The sequence below is a fragment of the Culex pipiens genome, chromosome 1 (genome assembly GCF_016801865.2).
Source record: "Culex pipiens pallens isolate TS chromosome 1, TS_CPP_V2, whole genome shotgun sequence".
Lineage (NCBI taxonomy): Eukaryota > Metazoa > Arthropoda > Insecta > Diptera > Culicidae > Culex > Culex pipiens.
In genome coordinates this window covers 18,327,419-18,348,904 of record NC_068937.1, presented here as the reverse complement: position 1 = coordinate 18,348,904, position 21,486 = coordinate 18,327,419, and the positions used below count along the sequence as shown (strand labels likewise).

At 32.2% G+C, this 21,486-nt stretch overlaps 1 protein-coding gene across 1 annotated transcript in view; it reads right to left on the bottom strand.

Moving 5' to 3' along the window:
* The window catches only part of LOC120415637 (uncharacterized protein DDB_G0271670), a 73,868-nt gene that overhangs the window by 6,544 nt on the left and 45,838 nt on the right, over positions 1–21,486 (bottom strand). Inside the window, exon 4 of the mRNA XM_039577236.2 lies at positions 3,573–3,801. Within this exon, the coding sequence (XP_039433170.1) occupies positions 3,573–3,621 (49 nt within the window). The 5' untranslated portion in view covers positions 3,622–3,801. The remainder of the gene's footprint in view (positions 1–3,572; positions 3,802–21,486) is intronic.

Sequence of the window (21,486 nt, the reverse complement as noted above, 5' to 3'; positions counted from 1 at the left end):
CAAAAACTTAATCTCTCCAGTTATACATAAATTTTTTTTTTTAAACAATAAAAAAACATGAAATAATAAAATTAATTATATTAAAAAAACACAATAACACAAACAAAAAAAACTAAAAACTAAAAATCAATAAAACAAATAAGAAACTTCTCGATTCAATTATAACAAATAAAATTTACAAAATATAATTGATCAAAACATGAAAAAAAATTAATATCAGAAAAAACTGGTACATCATAGTAAGCAAAAGTTTGAAAAAACAAGAAAATTAAGATATTTAAGAATTATAAATACGATAAATTCAAAACCATTTTAAAAAAAACCAAGAATTGAAAAAATAAAACTATAAATTTAAGAAAGATTTGAAAAATTAAGAATGAAAATAAAAAAAGAAAATCAAGAATGTCCAAAAATTTAAAGAGATCTAAAAAATTCAGATTAAATTGCAGAAATTTTCGAAACCAAAGAAATCAAAAACGAAATCGAGAAGTTTATTGTGTTTACAAGAAACAAAAACAAAAGAATTTCACAAACATTTATAAAATCAAAAAAAATTAAAATATTAAAAAAATAGTGTAAAGAAGTTTGTTCAACAAATTAAAATAAATTATAAAAATCTAAAATTTTGGAAAATTTAAAAAAAGTACCCTTTGGATGGTTGATGATATTGGTTCAAACAAATTTCAGCATTTTTGTATGACCCAATCGAACCTAGATGAAAGTAAGAAATAAAATAAAATTCAACAAAAAAAAACTGAATATCAATAGAATTAATATTTAAATTAAAATAAAATATTCATAAAAATCTGGAAATAAAAAAAACTAAAAATTAAACTTATTTCAAATATTCGCAAAAATCAGACAATCAAGAAAATCAAGAAAATCAAGAAAATCAAGAAAATCAAGAAAATCAAGAAAATCAAGAAAATCAAGAAAATCAAGAAAATCAAGAAAATCAAGAAAATCAAGAAAATCAAGAAAATCAAGAAAATCAAGAAAATCAAGAAAATCAAGAAAATCAAGAAAATCAAGAAAATCAAGAAAATCAAGAAAATCAAGAAAATCAGGAAAATCAAGAAAATCAAAAAAATCAAGAAAATCAAGAAAATCAAGAAAATCAAAAAAATCAAGAAAATCAAGAAAATCAAGAAAAACAAGAAAATCAAGAAAATCAAGAAAATCAAGAAAATCAAGAAAATCAAGAAAATCAAGAAAATCAAGAAAATCAAGAAAATCAAGAAAATCAAGAAAATCAAGAAAATCAAGAAAATCAAGAAAATCAAGAAAATCAAGAAAATCAAGAAAATCAAGAAAATCAAGAAAATCAAGAAAATCAAGAAAATCAAGAAATTCGCAATTCGCAATTTTCAGTGTAAGAACGGGCCTTGACCGATCTTATGCACCAGGTTCCCGACGAACACGCACTGCCCTTACACCTACATCTCACCCTTGCTCTGAGTCAGTACGAGCAGCACGCTAGAACACACTTTGAGTGTTCGTGCCAGGCATGCACACCTTCTTTTCCGGTTACGCATTTTAACTCGGCCGGGGGTGGTACATTACGTAGGGTTTGATGTAAGTATAAGCGCCTAACCATTTATAGTGTGCCTATCAACTTTCATCAACGCAAAAACTGTTTTATTTTTAGTTTGAATTCAAAAACTAGTTGTTATTTTACTGTGTATTGTTTTCTCCTGAAATCTTTCCTAGTGTTGATTCGTGTTTATCTGTTGCTATTTCTTCTGTCGCGGTGTTTTGTTACAATTTTTTGTCCTAAGCATTTTATAAAAGTTTTTCAAAAGTACAGTAGTAATATTTGTGTTAATCCTTTAATCATTCCATAAATTGAGTCAGGGCTCGAACCTCACTTGCTTGAGAAAAAGTGAAGTTTCAAAACAATGGACAGTGAAAGAAATATACTATGTAAAGAATCAATAGTAAAAGAAGGATAGTAATTTATGAAGAAGATAAAGAAATTAACAATAATTAATAAATAGAGGTAACAAACATGCTTAGATTGTATTGAGGGCAATTTACAGAAATTATTGAAATAGATAAATAAAGAAAAGGCATATGATAAACAAAATTGACATCGCTGCCAAATTAAGGGAAAGCAGACAGTTTGTTGCAGCAGCATCAATTAGTAAAATAGAGTGGAAAAGCGTTGAGAAATAAGAGAATCAAATAAGTAAAATCGAAATCAAATGGAGGATAGTAAACAGAAGCCGTTTAAGAAAATCAGTGAAACATAATAAACAGATGATAGATGGTAGCTGGAAATGGAAAGGAGAGAAACCCCGTTCTGTGACGTTCAGGTACATCCACAGCAGTTGACTCAACATACTGCGAATCTAAACAATACCGTCTACAATCACAAATTACTTCCCTTTCCCACATTGACGCGCCCCTTTCTTCTAGCCGTCTCGACTCTGACCCTCGCTGGTCAAAGGATTACGATCCGTTTCCACAGGCCACCAGCTAGGTCATCATGAAAACCAAGCCAACGTGGAGGTAAGAAAATAGGACACTTGCAAGGAACCAGAGCTATACTGTCCTGATCAAGAAAGATCTAACAGGACTACGGACGTAGTCAGTGACGCTCCTTCCAGGATGTTCCTCGCCTGAGCGTCAACTGAAGAGATATCATCAGAATTATTCGCACTTGGCCTGCAAGAAAATCAAGAAAATCAAGAAAATCAAGAAAATCAAGAAAATCAAGAAAATTAAGAAAATCAAGAAAATCAAGAAAATCAAGAAAATCAAGAAAATCAAGAAAATCAAGAAAATCAAGAAAATCAAGAAAATCAAGAAAATCAAGAAAATCAAGAAAATCAAGAAAATCCAGAAAATCAAGAAAATCAAGAAAATCAAGAAAATCAAGAAATTAGAGATTCAAGAATTTTAAGAATTTTAAGAATTTTAAGAATTTTAAGAATTTTAAGAATTTTAAGAATTTTAAGAATTTTAAGAATTTTAAGAATTTTAAGAATTTCAAGAATTTCAAGAATTTCAAGAATTTCAAGAATTTCAAGAATTTCAAGAATTTTAAGAATTTTAAGAATTTTAAGAATTTTAAGAATTTCAAGAATTTCAAGAATTTCAAGAATTTCAAGAATTTCAAGAATTTCAAGAATTTCAAGAATTTTAAGAATTTCAAGAATTTTAAAAATTTCAAGAATTTCAAAAATATTAATAAAATAAAAAATATTTAAAGATTTCAAAAAACAAATATATTGAAAATTAATTAATTGTAGAAAGATTAGTAATTTTCTCAAAAATCATAGTCTTTTGATGTGTCAGCTTGCCATGTTTGTGCCCAAATTTAGATTTTTCATAATTTGCTCTCTCAATTGCGAACTGCGCCTATATGTAGACTGAAAACATGCTTATTTTTCCCAATCCAATTCAAGCAAATTTCCAGACGGAAAACGAATTTCGCCCAAAATGAAATTAGCTCCAAAATGCTTTCAATTCACCCAATTAGACCCAGAGTCAATTTAAAAGAAAAACTTCCCAAGAATTTCATCTCCTCCCTCGTTTTCTCAAAAATTAGGAAGATAAAAACCACTCACCTCCACACACGGTGATCCAGAACCAGTGCGTCCACCAGTAGAGTGTCATTTTGGCAAAGGAATTGTGCCGGCGTCGTATCCTCCGTCGTTCCGCCAGTTTCGGGCAGGTGCAGCAGGTCGGACTTCCAACCACAGGCGAGGGGGCGAGGGGGAGGCAATTAACCTTCTATTGGCACGGCATTATCCTTCGAAGGGGCCTCATCCTTTGGGAAGGAAATCGGGAAAAATCCTGAAAAAAGGGAGAAAGAAGGAAAAACCGGAGATGAGCATCTTTGAAACACTTTCAATTTTCAGCAAATTTAATTATCAGCGAAGAAGTCAATTCTCTGAAGAGTAGGAGGTCCTGGGCCATTAACCGAGCTCCAAGTCGATGGCCAGGACAGGAATGCCATCTTCTTCGAGCACAGAAATAAATGATAAAGTGATGGGAATTCCTTGCTTTGGCTTCAGGGAAGGAATTTGATTCACTTCTTCTTCGCTACTGACTGACAAACTGTTGCTGGAGGGGAAATTGCGCCATTTCTTGGGCGAAATCAGGACGGAAATTGACCGGTGAGTGGAAAAGATGGGCTGTGTAGAATGTCTTGAGATGGATGGATGGCTGGAGTCCACTGAATGGTATTTCACGATACAGTGATAACGGGAAAGCGCCCGAAGGTATGCGATTTGTAACGCACGAACGCTGCCATCTAGTGAGGAATTTTTATTTGTTGTTTTTTTCTCTCTTCTTTAGTCTGCAAGATTTAACATCGTAGACTCATTTAAATATTTATAACAGACAACCAATTTAAAAAATGTTCTTCAGAAAAAGGAAAAAAGACTGACATCATTCCTCAAATCCATCAATCTGCCAACAAATCGCCCGGAACTGATCCGTACAAAATACTTCCTTTTCAGCCGTTAAAAACCGCGAAAAATGATCCCATTCCAACCCATCAATCATACCTCACTGTTTTACGAGGGAAGGAAGCCATGTCACGTTGGAGCAGAAGGTAACGACGACGGTCAGGCAGGGTCAGTCTGACCCAGAAAACGCGCACCAAATATCGACCAGACATGGCCATTATTCATGATGCACAACCGCGACGTCGCCTACTAGGTTGTAAGTTCCTTCGTGAAAGCAAGAGTTGACCAACTACCAACTACTGGGCTTTTGTTATAGGGGAGATTGGGGTCAAATAGTTGCTTTTCAACAAAATTTAATTAATTTCATTAACTTGAACTAAAATTAACATTACACAAACAATATTTGAAAAAAAAAATTCTAACCTCGAAAATCGCCCACACTCCTCACAAGTAAGTGAAAGACACTTTTATAGGTCATGACCGGGGCAGGCCCCCTGCTGGTGGTGCCGTCAATACTGGTTCGAACACCACCACGTCTGACCTTGTTTTGGGAGGAGTGACGTGACGCGACGCCTCCTCCTCCGTCGATTTGGTTGACGTTGACGCCAACGCGACCAGGAAGATGTTGTGTTGTTTTTTGGAGTGTGGTGCAGTAAATTAGATCATTGAGGTCAAGATTTTGAATCGAAGGTGCTCATTTTGGTTTTGCGTGTTTTCATTTAACGGAGCACATCCACCAGAATAGGGTGAACCGAAATGTCATTACATTTTTAGGACAAATAATCAAATTTTTAGTTTTTGTAAAATGGATATCAAATGAATTCAAATTTCTCCTAGATATCGCAAGGACAGTTCAGACTCGATTATTCGAAGGCTATTATCATTACCAAAAACATTTTTTGTATTTTTTAATTTCGTTTTTAACATTAAATACGACTTCTTCGACCCAATTTCAGCCCTTGAATTTTCTCTGTATTTTATACGCCATCTTGATTTTTTTTTAAATCACTTAAGAGTAGTTTAGGGATCATAAATACTAAGCTAGACAATCAAAATAAGACAACAAAAAAAATATTTTTTTTTGCAATTTCACTGTAAAACTGTAAACTTTTCCTGTCCTTCTGAAGATACAAAACGGCCTACTTTTTCCTATCAAAAATGAACTGAAATGGGTGCTAAAAAGCTAATCTTTTCAACGCATGTATCGAAAAGTAACATTTTTCAATATTTTTTTTGTTTTGAACGGTGCATTTACTTAGCACATGGATGATAGACTTTAAATTCCAATCAAAAAGCGGTAAACCTCGTTAGATAAATGTACGACTCGTGCTGAAAAAACTGCTTTTTGCAACTTGTTGCATAAACTACTATTTCGTGATTCGATTATCCGAAGAGAAATTTGTCAAAGGCCTTCGGATAATCGTGAATTAACTGTAATATCATTTTTTTTTTGAAAATACTATAAATTAACACAAAACTTCGTACTTTTCAAAAAACACTCAAATTTTGTGTTAATGCAATATGGAATGCAAAAAGGGTTCCGGAATTTCTCATAGATTTCAACTAAAGAAAGTTTTTTTCAAGAGCTAAAAAAATAAAAAAAAACTACGTATTTCCAAATAAACTCAAACTCGATAAATTTGCATTATGATCAAGAATTTTTCATAAATTTTAATGTTCACAGCATGTTTTTTTTAAGGAGTTACATACATGTAGAAAATCGCAAAAATTGGTAATACAGGAAATTCAACAATCCATTAAAAAGATGATTTTCAACCACTTTTGAAAGTTTCATAAAGATATTTCGTAACTGAACTGAGTTAGAGACGATTTGAGTTCAAAATTTTGCCATGCGCAAAGCGAACTGTCAAACTATGTGAACGTTTTTCTCTGAACACCGAGTTGCTTTACGGGTGCCACGATATCTCGCGATGGGGTGGACCAAATTGGCTGAAATGTGTGGTGAAGTCGCTCAAGATATATCCCGTGTGCATGACGAAGCCCGATTTTGAAATCTTGTTTAAAAAAAAATACTAAAATTAAAAATTGTCGTTTTTTTTTTTAAATAATTTTATCTCTTTTTTAAATTATTTTTTTCGAAAATCGGCCTTCATCATGCACACAGGACCGGTTTAATGAGTCTTTACCAAAATTTTGAGCCGATTTGGTCAAAGCAGTGTTGAGATATCGTGGCACCCGTTTTTAGAAACAGCTAACTTCAAATAGCTATATCTCGGCAATGATTCAACCAAATGTCTTCAAACTTGATTTGGTAATAGATAAACATGTATATTTTAATGACCTGAAAACAGATTTAAAAAAAAGTTTAAATTCATGCTCATACCAACCTTTAACATTTTTGCCGATTTACATGTAACCCCTTAAATGCTTAACATTTTCGTAATGCTACGCATTGTTTAAATAACCTCTGAATAACCTCTACAATCTGAGTACTTTTTAAAAATCGTAGTTTGGTGACTTTTTTATTCCCTTAATTTTAAGAGATCTTCTATTACTTTCAAACTAAAACAACCTATTCTTTTAAAACCTTTGAGTTTTTTTTTTTTGAAAATACGTAGTTTTGTGAATGTTTTGACTGCATATTCCCAAAAATCCCAAATAAATATTTCTGTTGATCTATACGAAAAATTCGAAAATCCATACTCATATAACAAAAAAGAAAAACAAATTTGAGTTTTAAATACGTAGTTTTTAGATAATTTTGAGTATTAAAAAAGCAATATCCATATAAATCTATGCGAAATTATTGGTTATTTGATACCCATATTTACAATATGAGTTTTTCTTTGGAAATTTTATGATTTTTTCGAAAATACGTAGATCTGTGAAAATTTTCAGTATTTCCCAGAAATTTCTGATATCATTTGAGCAGTTCTCTACGAAATCGGTCTTTTATTAGAATTTTAATTTTTGTATTTTTTAATTCGACTGAAACTTTTTTGGTGCCTTCGGTCGACTACACTGAACAAAGATGATACACGGTAAAATTTTTTGGTGATTTTTTATTTAATTTTTTGTCACTAAAACTTGATTTGCAAAAAACACTATTTTAATTTTTTTTCAATTTTTGAAATTTTCTACACCAGAAATTTAAAAAATATTTTTTTCGAAGAAATTTCACGAATGATTTATATTTTAACATTGTAAATCGGACCATTAGTTGCTGAAATATCGACGGACGCGTTGTCTTGTTTTTGCATGCTCATTTTCATTTCTTTTGTGTCGCTGTTTGTGTCTTTGGGTGAGTGGTTATTATAATTAAATAATGGCATCATTAGTGCGCTGACCACGGGGACGCGTTGTCTTGTTTTTGCATGCTCATTTTCATTTCCTTTGTGTCGCTGTTTGTGTGCTTGGGTGAGTGGTTATTATAATTAAATAATGGCATCATTAGTGCGTGAGTGCATAATTGACAAAGGGAGCGCGTGGTCGTAAAAAATATTCGGAGTGAAAAGTGATTTTTTTTGTGTGTGCCTTTTGTTTCGCATTTTTGTCGTGTATTGTGTGCTGCGAGGAGAAGATTACCCTCTGAAAATGCAGCGTCATCAGTGCATAATTGACAAAGGGAGCGCGTGGTCGTAAAAAATATTCGGAGTGAAAAGTGATTTTTTTTGTGTGTGCCTTTTGTTTCGCATTTTTGTCGTGTATTGTGTGCTGCGAGGAGAAGATTACCCTCTGAAAATGCAGCGTCATCAATGCATAATTGGCAAAGGGAGCGCGTGGTCGTAAAAAATATTCGGAGTGAAAAGTGATTTCTTTTGTGATTTTTAAAGCCCTTCCTATATCATCGTTGATCGGAAGGCACGGCGTCGGGTGGATTGTGTTTAAATTTTTCGAATAACGTTTTATTTTTTTGCGGTGAAAAAGCCATTTCTATATACAAAACAAAAGACGCACTGACAATTTGGATCGTTGAGTTAATAGTGGAGCAAAATAACTGTGTGTGAGTGACTTTGTGTGTTAACCAGAAAGACCTTCCCATAGCATCGTTGCTCGGAAGGCTCGCCGACGGGTTTGTTATGAAAGTCCTCCCCATAGCATCGTAGCTCGGGAGGCATCGAAAAGCCAATACCTTATCCTACTAATCCAAAAAAAAATTAATCACGTGATGCTTGAAGGAGATGCTGTGGATTCAACGGTCTCAAGCGGTATTAACAAGTATATAGCGAAAAACTATGTGCTTGATGAGTCTGCAACTTCAACTATCGGACTAACATTCCTCCCTTTCGTTGAACTGCAGGCTTCTTGGGAGGGCGCCGGTATTGACTAATAAAGTCGGGGTCTTCAGAGGTTAAACAGTGAACGGATGGTTGGCTCCCACTGATCATTTTTGATTCATTGTTTAACTTCAGCTGATCTGTCAATAACGGAGTAGCAGCTCATTGGCAGTCAACCATGCTCATGCTCATGCTCATGCTCATGCTCATACTCATGCTCATGCTCATGCTCATTAGTTGCTGAAATATCGACGTTAGAAAATGGTGGGTTGTTTGAGTGAGACTTAGAAAACATCAATTTTCATGTTTTTAAACATTTGCATGGCAATATCTCAGCAACTAATAAGGGTCGTATCAACGAAGTTCAAAAAAGCAAAATATGGAGAATTTTCTCAGCTTTTCAAACATATTTTTTTTTCAAAAGTGGGCACTGATTTTAAAAAATTCAAAATTGCGACTATTTTCAAAAAAGTTACCAAAAACTGGCCTATATCCACACCTACAACTTTGCCGAAGACACCAAATCGATCAAAAAATTCGTTAAAAAGATCAAGAGATTTTTGAATTTTCATACATCGTTTTTGTATGAACAGCTGCCAAATTTGTATGGAAAATTATATGGAAAAACTAATGATGCAAAATGGCTTCTTTGGGCATACCGAAGGCACCAAAAATGGTTCAGTCGGATTAAAAAATACAAAAAAAAATCGAATGACCGAAATCTGAGAGAAATGCTCTGATACAAAATTTAAAAAAAAACAATAAGTTCATATAAGCCTTAACAGGAAAAATGTTTGAAATTTTCGCAGCCCCTGAAAAAAGCCCTTACCAAGGAAATGGTAAAATATTTTTAAATTGCAAAAAAAAAAACAAAAAAAATATTTTTTTTGAAAATTATAGCCTAAAAATAACTTTACCTTGGTATTTTACAGTTTTTTTTAGATTTAGACCATTTCAAATATTTTTTGAAGTTTATGTCCTTCACCTCTGACTAAAGTTGAGGGGGGGGGGGGGGGGGATAAAAAAAAGTTTTAAAATTGAATCTACGAGCCATGGTTTCAACATTTGAATGAAAAATAGTGTTTCAAAATGCATTATACACCTGTTCAGTTGTTTTGCAATCATTAGTTTTAAAATATTCAAGCATTGACATTTTTTTTGTGAAAAAAAGGTTTTTGTGATGCTGTGTATTGGAATTCCATAAAAATTCAAAATATTTTTATGCCAGCTCAAACATGCTCAATATGATTATCAATGCAGAAAAATGCATTTTAGATTAAAATTGAATTGAATGACGGTCATCTTAGTGAAATTTAGCTAACTGTCTAATGATGGTCAATTGAATTTAAATAAAAACGAATTTGGAACTGACACTTAATGTTAGCTAGACCAAAAACAAAAACTGTAATAACTTGATTTTGTTAAATTTGCTGAAAATTTCCAGATTATGATGTGATGAACGCGCCCAAATTATTTATCTTATTTTAAAATTAACTCAAAAAGTTTAAATAAAACCAAATCAAAATTTAAAATTTGCTTAACGTTGAGCAGTGTGGCTAGGCCACCCAACCATAAATTGGTCCAACCAATAATTTCGCAGTCAATTTTGTGTCGTGTCGCCAAGGGTGTTGAATTGAATTAAACTCAAATTAAAAAAAACCCACCCCGTCACAACTCAATGAAACCCGCCAAACGAAACAATTTACCGGTCACCACCGAAATTGCACGTGCTTCTAAATAAATCTAAAGAAAAGAAAAGCAAAGAAAAAAAAAACGAAGCAATTGTTACACCGTTCCAAATTGGAAACAAAAATTAGCCTCCCAATTTAGTTTTCGAAATTTGTCGGGGGGGCAAAATTAAAAGCTCTCGAGCCTACCCAGCCCAAAACTTTTTGCCAGTTGTTGTTGTTTTTGCTCAGTTCACACCCGTTGGTGGTATTTTCTCGGCGTTAAATTCTTGGCAAATTGCCAGCGATGAAGAAGCAGTGCTTTGAAGTGCAGTGAGAAGAAAAAAACAAAAACAAAAAAAAAAAAAACGGTGGAAATATGAAAAATTTGCCGCGGTGGCTTCTGTCGAACTGGGTTTCTTCTCAATTTTCGACATCCCAGCTGAAGGTTTTCGCCATTTAGTTGGAAGAAGATTGATCAAGTTTGTGTTTCGAAAAGGAAAGCTTTGTTTCTTTGATGTTGCAGGCTTGGAACGCGGAATTTAGTTTTTTCTACGTTCAAAACTTTCAGAACATTATCGTAGATCTGACTCCCTCTCTCCCTAAACGTGTTACATAATCTTTGAATGGTCCCTGAACAAGATCTCCTGGCTTAAACTGATTAAAAATAGTCGATTACACTGTTTGACAGAACTTGACTGCACTCTCTCCTCAGTGAGGAGTCATCACTTCACTATTTCACAGAGCTCACTTTTCTCTTCACTGTTTCACTACCATACTTGAAATAGTACTTACCCCTGATTAACTGCTCCAAATCTGCTACTTAGTACTTACCCCTGCGTTAGAACATCAAATCGATTCATCAAATTTGAAGAGGTACCTCGATTCTTACGTCCGTAATTGAGAAGGCCAACGAACATTTCTTAATAACTCTGGATTAAAGTGTCGTATCACTTTTCTGTCTTCGACAAAGTTGTTCCTTACGGAAAAGTGCTTCAAGTGAGGTAAACCACGTCACCAAAGAATTTTAAACTGCTTCAAATTGATTCGCCAAGGGACAGACTACCTTGGGCGGCCGAGGGATTTCCATTTCCAACGTTACCTTGCAGCGCCTAACTGGTGTTAAATTAAGACACCTAGAGCACCGTTGTTTGCCGCCCCGGAAAGGTGAAACAAAATTCATGAACACTACTACCGCACACACGCAGCTCTGGTAAACAGTTCCGAGGGGATGTTCGTTAATTACGTGACGCGATTAATATAGGTTGGAAATGCTTAAAAAATGTCATTATTTTTTTAAACTATTTTATTAAATAATTAGGTGTGCTACGTCATCAAAGGATGACCCTTAATTGGGCTCACATTACCAATTATACCCTGGAGAGATCACTACAGAGAAGAGGAACTCTATAGTTCATCCGAGGTTTCGGATTGCAGAGTCTCCGAAGTCCGCACCGAACAGAGGAAGCAAATCAACCGCGAAATCGATTCATTTTGAAGCATAATTCGATGAGGGTATTGCGTTACAAAGGTGTGTGATTTAAAGACTTCAAGGCAAGGGAAGTGATACCTTCTTGACGCGTGTTTGAATTGATTGATACTTGTTGTTGTTGAATTGCATAAGAGCTAATTTTCAGCTTCGAGATGTGGAAAGGCGCAAATTAGTTGCGACAAGTGTGACATATCCGTGAGAGCGTGAACCGTGATTGTTTACTGTGGCTTGGTCTAGGCAAAAATGAGGGGGAGTTAGTCATCGAGCCACAAGTGTGACTCTTAAAAGTAGCACCTCTGGAAAACCTGTCACTTGAGTGAATGAGAGATAAAACACATACGTATTTACAGTCAGTAGGAGTTAGATTGGAACAAACTGAATTCAACGGTTTTCACAATTTGTTCAAAGTGTTAAAGAAACTTCTCTGAAAAAATCACTTTTCTAGAACAAGTTTTGTAATTTTGGCAGCTGTGTAAAGTTGACGTACTTTTTTGGCCAAAAAGGATCCCTCATAAATTCAACATTTTAATTTTTTTTTTTTGTAATTGATCGAATAGTATTTAAATGTAACTTAAACAACATTTTAAAACGAATTAGTAGTAGTTGTATTAAAAACATTTTTTTTAAATTGATATAGGTTTCCATTGAACTGTTTTCCCTAATAAAAAAAAATCAAGTTTCAAGTCTTATTTTCAAAATTTCAAATAAAACGTATTTTTTGAATGCTGCTTCAATGATGACTAAGCCGCTCGAGAGCAATTCCAGCTCAAATCAGGAATTTTTCTGGTACTTTTGTACCCGACCCTCTCCGATTTCAATGAAACTTTGTAGACATGTTATCCTTGGCATATATAAGCCATTTTTGTGTGTATGGAGCCAAAAGTACTCGAAAAAAACATTTGAGGAGGGCGTAAGGTATCTAAATATTTTTGTATTTTGTAATTTAAAAATTACTGTATCTCGAAGCCGTTGCGTCGTATCAAAGACAAACTTGTAGGAAATTGGACGGGCTTTCTGAAAAAAAAAAATACACTGAAACAAAAATACACGCCACATCTATGAGATTTTTTGGTTTTTAAGTCTAAAACTTAAATTTAAAGGTGAAGTCACGATTTTTTTTCGTTCAAAATTTTTGAGGAAATAGCCTAAAATGTTACCAAAAGACTGACGAAAAATGCAGGATGGTATGTCTCTCCTAAAAAAAATACAAAAATCATTTACTAAAACTGTTTTTTAAGTGGTCTAAACGTCAAAATTTTTAAAAAGCAGTAGTGGGAATCGGTTGTCCAGACAATTTTACATAAAAGTCTCCATATTGACCATTGTCCTTTGTCCAATTCTTGAGAAGATACAGCGGTTTTAAAAATAAAAATGTTGAAAAAACGGGTTTTTTGTGGTTTTTGGCAATTTTTATATGACAGACTTGGTTTTTCAGTCTCGTAAATATTTTTACCGAAAAGCTCGTCCAATTTCCCACAAGTTTGCCTTTGACAGCATTTCAATTGGATGTAAGGGGTAAGCTATAAACTTAATTGCAATGCTAATAACTGAAAATAGAATATTTTTTTCAGTGTGGTAGAAACTAGGATAGTAAATTTGCTTACGTAAATATAAAACGATATAAATCAAAAAGCTGTTGAAGACAAACTTATTGGAAATTGGACGAGCTTTCCGGTAAAAATATTTACGAGACTGAAAAACCAAGTCTGTCATACAGAAATTGCCAAAACCAAAAAAAAAAAACGTTTTATCAACATTTTATTTTTTAAAACCGCTGTATCTTCCCAAGGATTGGACATAGGACAATGGTCAATATGGAGACTTTTATGTTAAATTGTCTGGAGAACCGATTCCCACTACTGCTTTTTTAAAAATTTTGACGTTTAGACCACTTTTCAAAAAAACAGTTTTAGTAAATGATTTTTGTATTTTTTTAGGAAAGACATAGCATCCTGCATTTTTCGTTAGTCTTTTGGTAACATTTTAGGCTATTTCCTCAAAAATTTTGAACGAAAAAAAAAGTGACATCACCTTTAAATTTAAGTTTTAGACTTAAAAACCAAAATATCTCATAAAAGTGGAGTGTTTTTTTTTGTTTCAGTGTATTTTTTTCAGAAAGCCCGTCCAATTTCCTACAAGTTTGTCTTTGACCACTTTTTGATACGACGCAACGGCTTCGAGATACAGTAATTTTTAAATTACAAAATACAAAAATATTTAGATACCTTACGCCCTCCTCAAATGTTTTTTTCGAGTACTTTTGGCTCCATACACACAAAAATGGCTTATATATGCCAAGGATAACATGTCTACAAAGTTTCATTGAAATCGGAGAGGGTCGGGTACAAAAGTACCAGAAAAAAAAACCTGATTTGAGCTGGAATTGCTCTCGATAATCCTTCCAATGACGCCAGAATCCGATGAGTTTTAGTTTTTTTAAAGAGACTTTTTTTCAAGTTCAAATTTCAAGTGACCACCCCAACGAAATTTGAAAATTGTTCAAATATATATTTTCCCATGTAGCTTTGCCCGCAGATTCTAAATCTGCCCTCAGAATTGAGCCAAAGTGTCGAAAAACGATTTTTGGGCATATTTTTGGTTTCCTAAAGCTAAATTTTACACTTTGGATCAATTCTGAGGGCAGATTTAGATTCAGCGGGCAAAGCTACATGGGAAAATATATATTTGAACAATTTTCAAATTTCGTTAGGGGGGTCCAATTTTGTTTTCCCTTGAATATTAAAATTTAAAGATATCTCAAGTTTTCAGAAAAACACCTCTGAGATTTTTTCAGCGTTTTTAGTGCTAGATCTCTTCTTTTTTAATCTAACCTGGAGATTAAAATTTAACTTGGGCCTTTTGGAGATATAGAAGTTTAAAATTTGCTTTCTTTTTAACTTAAAATGGCTTTAATTTTTGACTCTAAAATTCAAATTAATTTGTCAAAAATAAAATTTTTAGTTTTTTAGAGCTTTAAAAGTGTCTCGAATATATATATAACTTTTCACTAAAAGTTAACCCTGAATAGCCACGTTCAAAAAACAGGTTTTTGATGCTTTGCTTAGATGCTTTCTATAAATTTGGTTGTAGAAGGTGTAGATTATGAGATCAAATGTCGGTGTCTTCGACTAAGTTGCTTGGATTGGCCAGCCCAACAACTTTCTAGAAGAATAAAAAATTCTCAAAAATATTCCGGAAAAGTTAGATTTTCAAAATCACACTAATCGTGAACCACTCTAATTTTAACCCGAACCAAAAGTTGCCCCATTTGATTTGCAACAACCCCAGGGTTGTTACGGACGGCGCGGATCGCGCGGATGGCGCGGATGGCGCGTATCGCGCGGATCTGGCGCGGATTTGCTGGCTAATTTTGCTCAGGCGCGGATTTCGCGCGGATTGTAATATTGATAAACAAAATAATTGAGAACGATAGATTTTCTTTCAAATTACAAAGGAAAATATTATTAGGAATTAAATAATTTTTTTTTTTTCGTTTAGTGCGAAAACATCAATTTCTAAGAAGTTGTTAATGAAGAATGTTTTCTTCTAAAAATTATTGATTGTTTTTTTTTCTTAATAAGAAACTTTGAAATAATCTTCAAGGAGCGATTTTTTTTAATGTATTAAGATTTGTTATATAAATTTAACATCACATTACAACTCTTAAAAAAAAAACAAAGCTCACCCGACAGACTTCGTTCTGCCTTTTTTCGTTTGTTGACTTTTTTTTTTACTTTTTCGTTTATTCAGCCTCCTGTGATCAAAATTTGATTTTACGCATCTTTTTCCATACAATTTGCCGATGCTCCGGAATCGGTTCCGGAGTGGCCAAAGTGTCAATATATTAGCGTAAAAACCTTCCTTGGGCTTATACGAACCCAACGCAACAAAGAGCGCTCCGATCCGTTTTTCCGTTATCAACTTTATATATATAGATAACAAAATTCGAAAAAATTACAGAATATTAAAAATTTGAAGCTATGAAACTTTTTAGATTTTCGATGTTTTTTTCAATATAAAAATTTAAATTTTTAAATTTTTCGTTTATTGAAAAAATTAAAAACTCTGTTGCCATTCTGATTCAGGTAGAATTGATTCTACTCCCAATTATCACACGAAATCCATTTAGAAATCTGCTAAAATCTCCGTCTAAAAGCGAAATGTAATGTTAAAATTTAAAAAAATAAGAAATCTAGAATTCAACAATTTGAAATTTCAGAATTTACACATTCAAATAATAAAAAAAAATAGAATTCATAATTTGAAATTGTCAAAACACGAATTATTGAATTGAAAAAATACGAAAATATTACAATTAATTTTTTTTGTTAATTTTTAATTTTTTAAGAAAGTTCTTAAGTTATCAAATTATTGAATTTTTAAATTATTAAGAGCGAGTCCACGAACAGGGCATACCCCTTTGTATGGGACGTCGTTTGGACCTCACCAATCTGCCTGAAATTTTCAGGGGTTGTTTGTACATATAAAACTAGCATCCGGCCAAAATATGAGCACTCTAGGTCAACGGGAAGTGGGGCAAATCGGGACACAAAGTTTGAAGGTTCAAAACGTAAAAAATCTTAAAAAGGCTATAACTTGGACAAAATTCTATTTAATTTCAAAATTCAAAATGCATCTGAAAGGGCTTTAAAAATGCAACAAAATGCAGGATAGAACATCCAAATTGGTTAATTCTAAAGGGAGTTATTGGCATTTTAGTGAAAAAATAGCATAATTTTCAAACTCAAATAAAAAAGTGTTCCATCCAGATATCAACTCGGATCGACCTGCAGCTTGTAGGGGACATCTGGAACTACCATCTGAGACTGAGACCGGGTTGGGTAAGGCAGTTTAACATATTGAATAGACACTTTTACTTTTAGTGAAGTTTTTGGTTGTAATTTTTTGCTCGGAGGACCCCTTAGATCCCATTTTCTGGTGATAATTTTATCATAATCGTGTTCCTGAGACAATTTCACATTAGAAACATGCATAAAAATGTTTTTTTCATCCATTTTAACCCTTTAAAAAATTAAAGATAAAAAAAAATTAAGAAGCTGCTTTTTTTTGGTGTCATCTAGTATCCTTGGAAACGAACTTGATTTTCAATAAATGTGAATCAAAGTTTTTTTTTAAACTTTCATTTTTTAAAGGGTTAAAATGGATGAAAAAAACATTTTTATGCATGTTTCTAATGTGAAATTGTCTCAGGAACACGATTATGATAAAATTATCACCAGAAAATGGGATCTAAGGGGTCCTCCGAGCAAAAAATTACAACCAAAAACTTCACTAAAAGTAAAAGTGTCTATTCAATATGTTAAACTGCCTTACCCAAAGCGTTCTCAGTCTCAGATGGTAGTCCCAGATGTCCCCTACAAGCTGCAGGTCGATCCGAGTTGATATCTGGATGGAACACTTTTTTATTTGAGTTTGAAAATTATGCTATTTTTTCACTAAAATGCCAATAACTCCCTTTAGAATTAACCAATTTGGATGTCCTATCCTGCATTTTGTTGCATTTTTAAAGCCCTTTCAGATGTATTTTGAATTTTGAAATTAAATAGAATTTTGTCCAAGTTATAGCCTTTTTAAGATTTTTTACGTTTTTGAACCTTCAAACTTTGTGTCCCGATTTGCCCCACTTCCCGTTGACCTAGAGTGCTCATATTTTGGCCGGATGCTAGTTTTATATGTACAAACAACCCCTGAAAATTTCAGGCAGATTGGTGAGGTCGATGCGAGATGGGTATGCTTTGCTCGTGGACTCGCTCTTAAATTATTAAATTATTAAATTATTAAATTATTAAATTATTAAATTATTAAATTATTAAATTATTAAATTATTAAATTATTAAATTATTAAATTATTAAATTATTAAATTAATAAATTATTAAATTACTAAATTACTAAATTATTAAATTATTAAATTATTAAATTATTAAATTATTAAATTATTAAATTATTAAATTATTAAATTATTAAATTATTAAATTATTAAATTATTAAATTATTAAATTATTAAATTATTAAATTATTAAATTATTAAATTATTAAATTATTAAATTATTAAATTAATAAATTATTAAATTATTAAATTATTAAATTATTAAATTATTAAATTATTAAATTATTCAATTATTAAATTATTAAATTATTAAATTATTAAATTATTAAATTATTAAATTATTAAATTATTAAATTATTAAATTATTAAATTATTAAATTATTAAATTATTAAATTATTAAATTATTAAATTATTAAATTATTAAATTATTAAATTATTAAATTATTAAATTATTAAATTATTAAATTATTAAATTATTAAATTATTAAATTATTAAATTATTAGATTATTAAATTATTAAATTATTAAATAATCAAATTATCAAATTATCAAATTATTAAATTATCAAATTATAAAATTATAAAATTATTAAATTTTTGAATTATTAAATTATTATTTTTTGCCATTTTCTTAGTTAGGATCATTTTTAGAATTATATTTTAGTTTAGAGAAATTTAGAGAAAAAAATAATAGAAATTTTGTGTTTCGTATTTCCAGAGTAAAGTTTTGGCGAAAATTATCAAGTACTAAATCCCTAGATTTTATAATTTGGTGATTTATTTTATGGTTTTAAATTTTTTAAAATTCAGAATTTAATTTTTTTTCCTGAATTTGTTTTTAAAGCAATGATATTAGTGTTGCAAAAAATGCTCATATTGTTTCAGAAATGACAAAAAAAGATTCCATTTGGTACAGGTGGGATATGAATCCACAACTGATCAACGGTACTGATCCAAATGCCTTCTGTATTATTCTTTTTTTCGTTTAAAATTTCATTCATTATGTTACTCTCTTCTATGTTTTTCGCGATTTTTTTTATATGGCGCGGATTTCGCGCGGATTGGGTTTAGGGGTCGGCGCGGATCTGGCGCGGATTTTTTCTCGACTTTTCCGTAACAACCCTGAACCCTTCTGAAGACACCAAACCTCCAAAACTTCAACATTTTTCGGAAAATCCATTTTCCACTTAATTTTGCGATCTGGATCACTGTGCCAACCAACGTCGTTTTAGGGCGGTTAAAATAATAATTTTTATCAATTTTCACAAAACAAATATTTTTTTCAAGAAATCATAACATCTTGTCATTTCAACCGAGTTTAGATTTTCAAGAAAGAATAGCTTGAAGTTTAAAAAAATTAGCCTAACATTGGAAAATGTCCTATGACACTTTTTAATATTTTTATCGGATAAATCGAGAAATTATACACAATATTAGAAAAAATTTGAGGAGCTCATCAACAGGATTCAAGAATATGATTTTTTGAAAATAAAAACTGGCAGTTTGACGCACCACGCGAAAGTGACAAAACCGGGAAAAAAATTACTTTTTTGCAAATACTGCGATAACTTTACGACTCAAGCACCTGTACTTTCTTCGATTACAAAAGTTGTGTTTTTGAACTAACCCGTCCTAATTTTCGTCTTGTAAAATACATCAAAATTTGATACAAAATAAAATAAAATAAGGGTTTTGAGAATTTGTTTTTTTTGTGAAAAGGTTAATTTTTTGTGTACCTCATTTTTTTAAATAGTCGTCAAAACTATAACTTTGACGAAGACGCCAAATCGATCAAAAAAAAATCCAATTTTCGAATATTTACATACCATTTCTGTATGGATAGCTTCCAAAATTATATGGAGACTTGTATGGAAAAACTAATGATGCTAAGAAGCTTCTTTGGTTATAAGGAAGTCATTCACAAAGTCTTAGCTCAGTTTCCTGGTGAATTTCCTGGGCTCATACAAAATATTATGAGTTTTACTATGATTATGTTTCATTTAAAAAATATTTTTCAATAAAAAAAAATCTTCAGTACCATAAGTTTTCTTGACCTTCCGCAAATCATATGCTTCCAGTTAATCTCCAGCGTTGTAAATTAATTCATAACAAACTGCAATTCAGCACGTACCACCGCGTTCACTCCACTTTCCATAATTAAACGTGCCAACAAATGGCGACCTATTTTCGTGCTTGTTCATGCTAGTTCCTTTTTTCCGGGGAAGATGGCATTGGTGAGAACAAAAACAAACAGCCTCCTTTGGTCCTTGTTTCGAGAGCAAAAAAGTGGTGGAAATTTTCAGTAGGCGTTGCATTCTAGCAATTTTGCACTGAAAAAAATATTCAGAAAACAAATCTCAAAATTTAACAAAAACATATTTGCGCGTATTTTTTCCGTGCAACCCGGCAACACTTCCGCGAAGGTGGCCGCTGTTGACAGCTCAACGTCGACGACGCCGATTTGATGCTAAATTTAGTTTACTCATTATGCAAAAATCCAATTACCGATGCAAATGAAGGGAGAAGGAAAGTGCGCCCATCACCGACCGGCCCTTTTTGTAAACAAAGCAAACCATGATTATCAAGTTGAGTGAGCGACCACGGTGATAAAAATAAGATTCTCACGTAAACACTCACACACCCAGATGGACGCACTGAAAGTGTGTTGTTCTACACTTTTGTAGGGCTTATGTAAGGCTGAGCTGTGTGGGTGAAGGTCGTTTAAAACCATGCTAAGAAACTTTTAGGAAAAAGTTATTTGTGGTGACCTCAGCTTCAAAACTAAGCAATCAAAAGAAAAAAAAACAACCAGCCTGCTGCAACTGATTGCGGCCCATTAATAAGCAAAATATGAAATTAAAATCAAATCTTCAAAGCCAGAGAATAGTGAGTGCCTTTGCGGCTTACACGAAAAAAGTAAAATGCCTTCCGAGCACGCACAACGTGAAGAAAGAGTAGGTATGAGAAGCAGAGATAAAAAAAGACAAAGCAGAGACACAACAACAATAACGCAAATTTTTCGCTTCACTGAACTGTCACATCGCGACAAAGTTGGCGGCGAACAAAACCGCCTCCTCGAACCTAGACTAGACAGACCGGCTGGGTTCTTCACTGTGACGCGTGATATTGGTTATGACGTACGTGGATTTGTTACAAAAGAAGTGCCAAGAAAGAGACGTAATTAGCTTTCTGGTATGAGAAAATATTACAATGGAAAAAAATAAAAACTGAGAAAAAGAATTAAGGAATATTAACATAATTGAGCATAACAAAATAAAGAATAATAATTTTTTAATTAATGTTTAGTTAACTTTCAATTTTACACAGTAAAATATTGTGTAAATTTGAAAGGTATGAAATTTGAAGGTTTAACATTACCTCTTTAGCGCTGTAATATTATCTCAAATTAGACTGGAACTGTGGTAAATTTTCACATTTTTAAGTAGAAAATTACACATTTTTTCTGACATAAAATATGTACTCATTCGCAGATGTAAAATTACCAAGATTTTTTTTTAACTTTGCATGTTCAGAATGTCATATAAAGAAATGCAATGAAAACTAATTCTAAAGATTATAAATTATTCATTATCACAAACACATGTTTGATATGAAACTGAACTAAATACTTTTGATATCTACATTTTGACAAATGTCCGGTACACAGTAAAATAAATCATGGTAATTTTACATCTGGGAATATTTATTTTTTTATATCTGAAATATATGTAGTTTTACCTCTAAATAAACATTTTCAGTCTGAATCGGAATAATATAACATCGTTAAATAGATAATATTAAACCTTCTAATTTGACACCTTC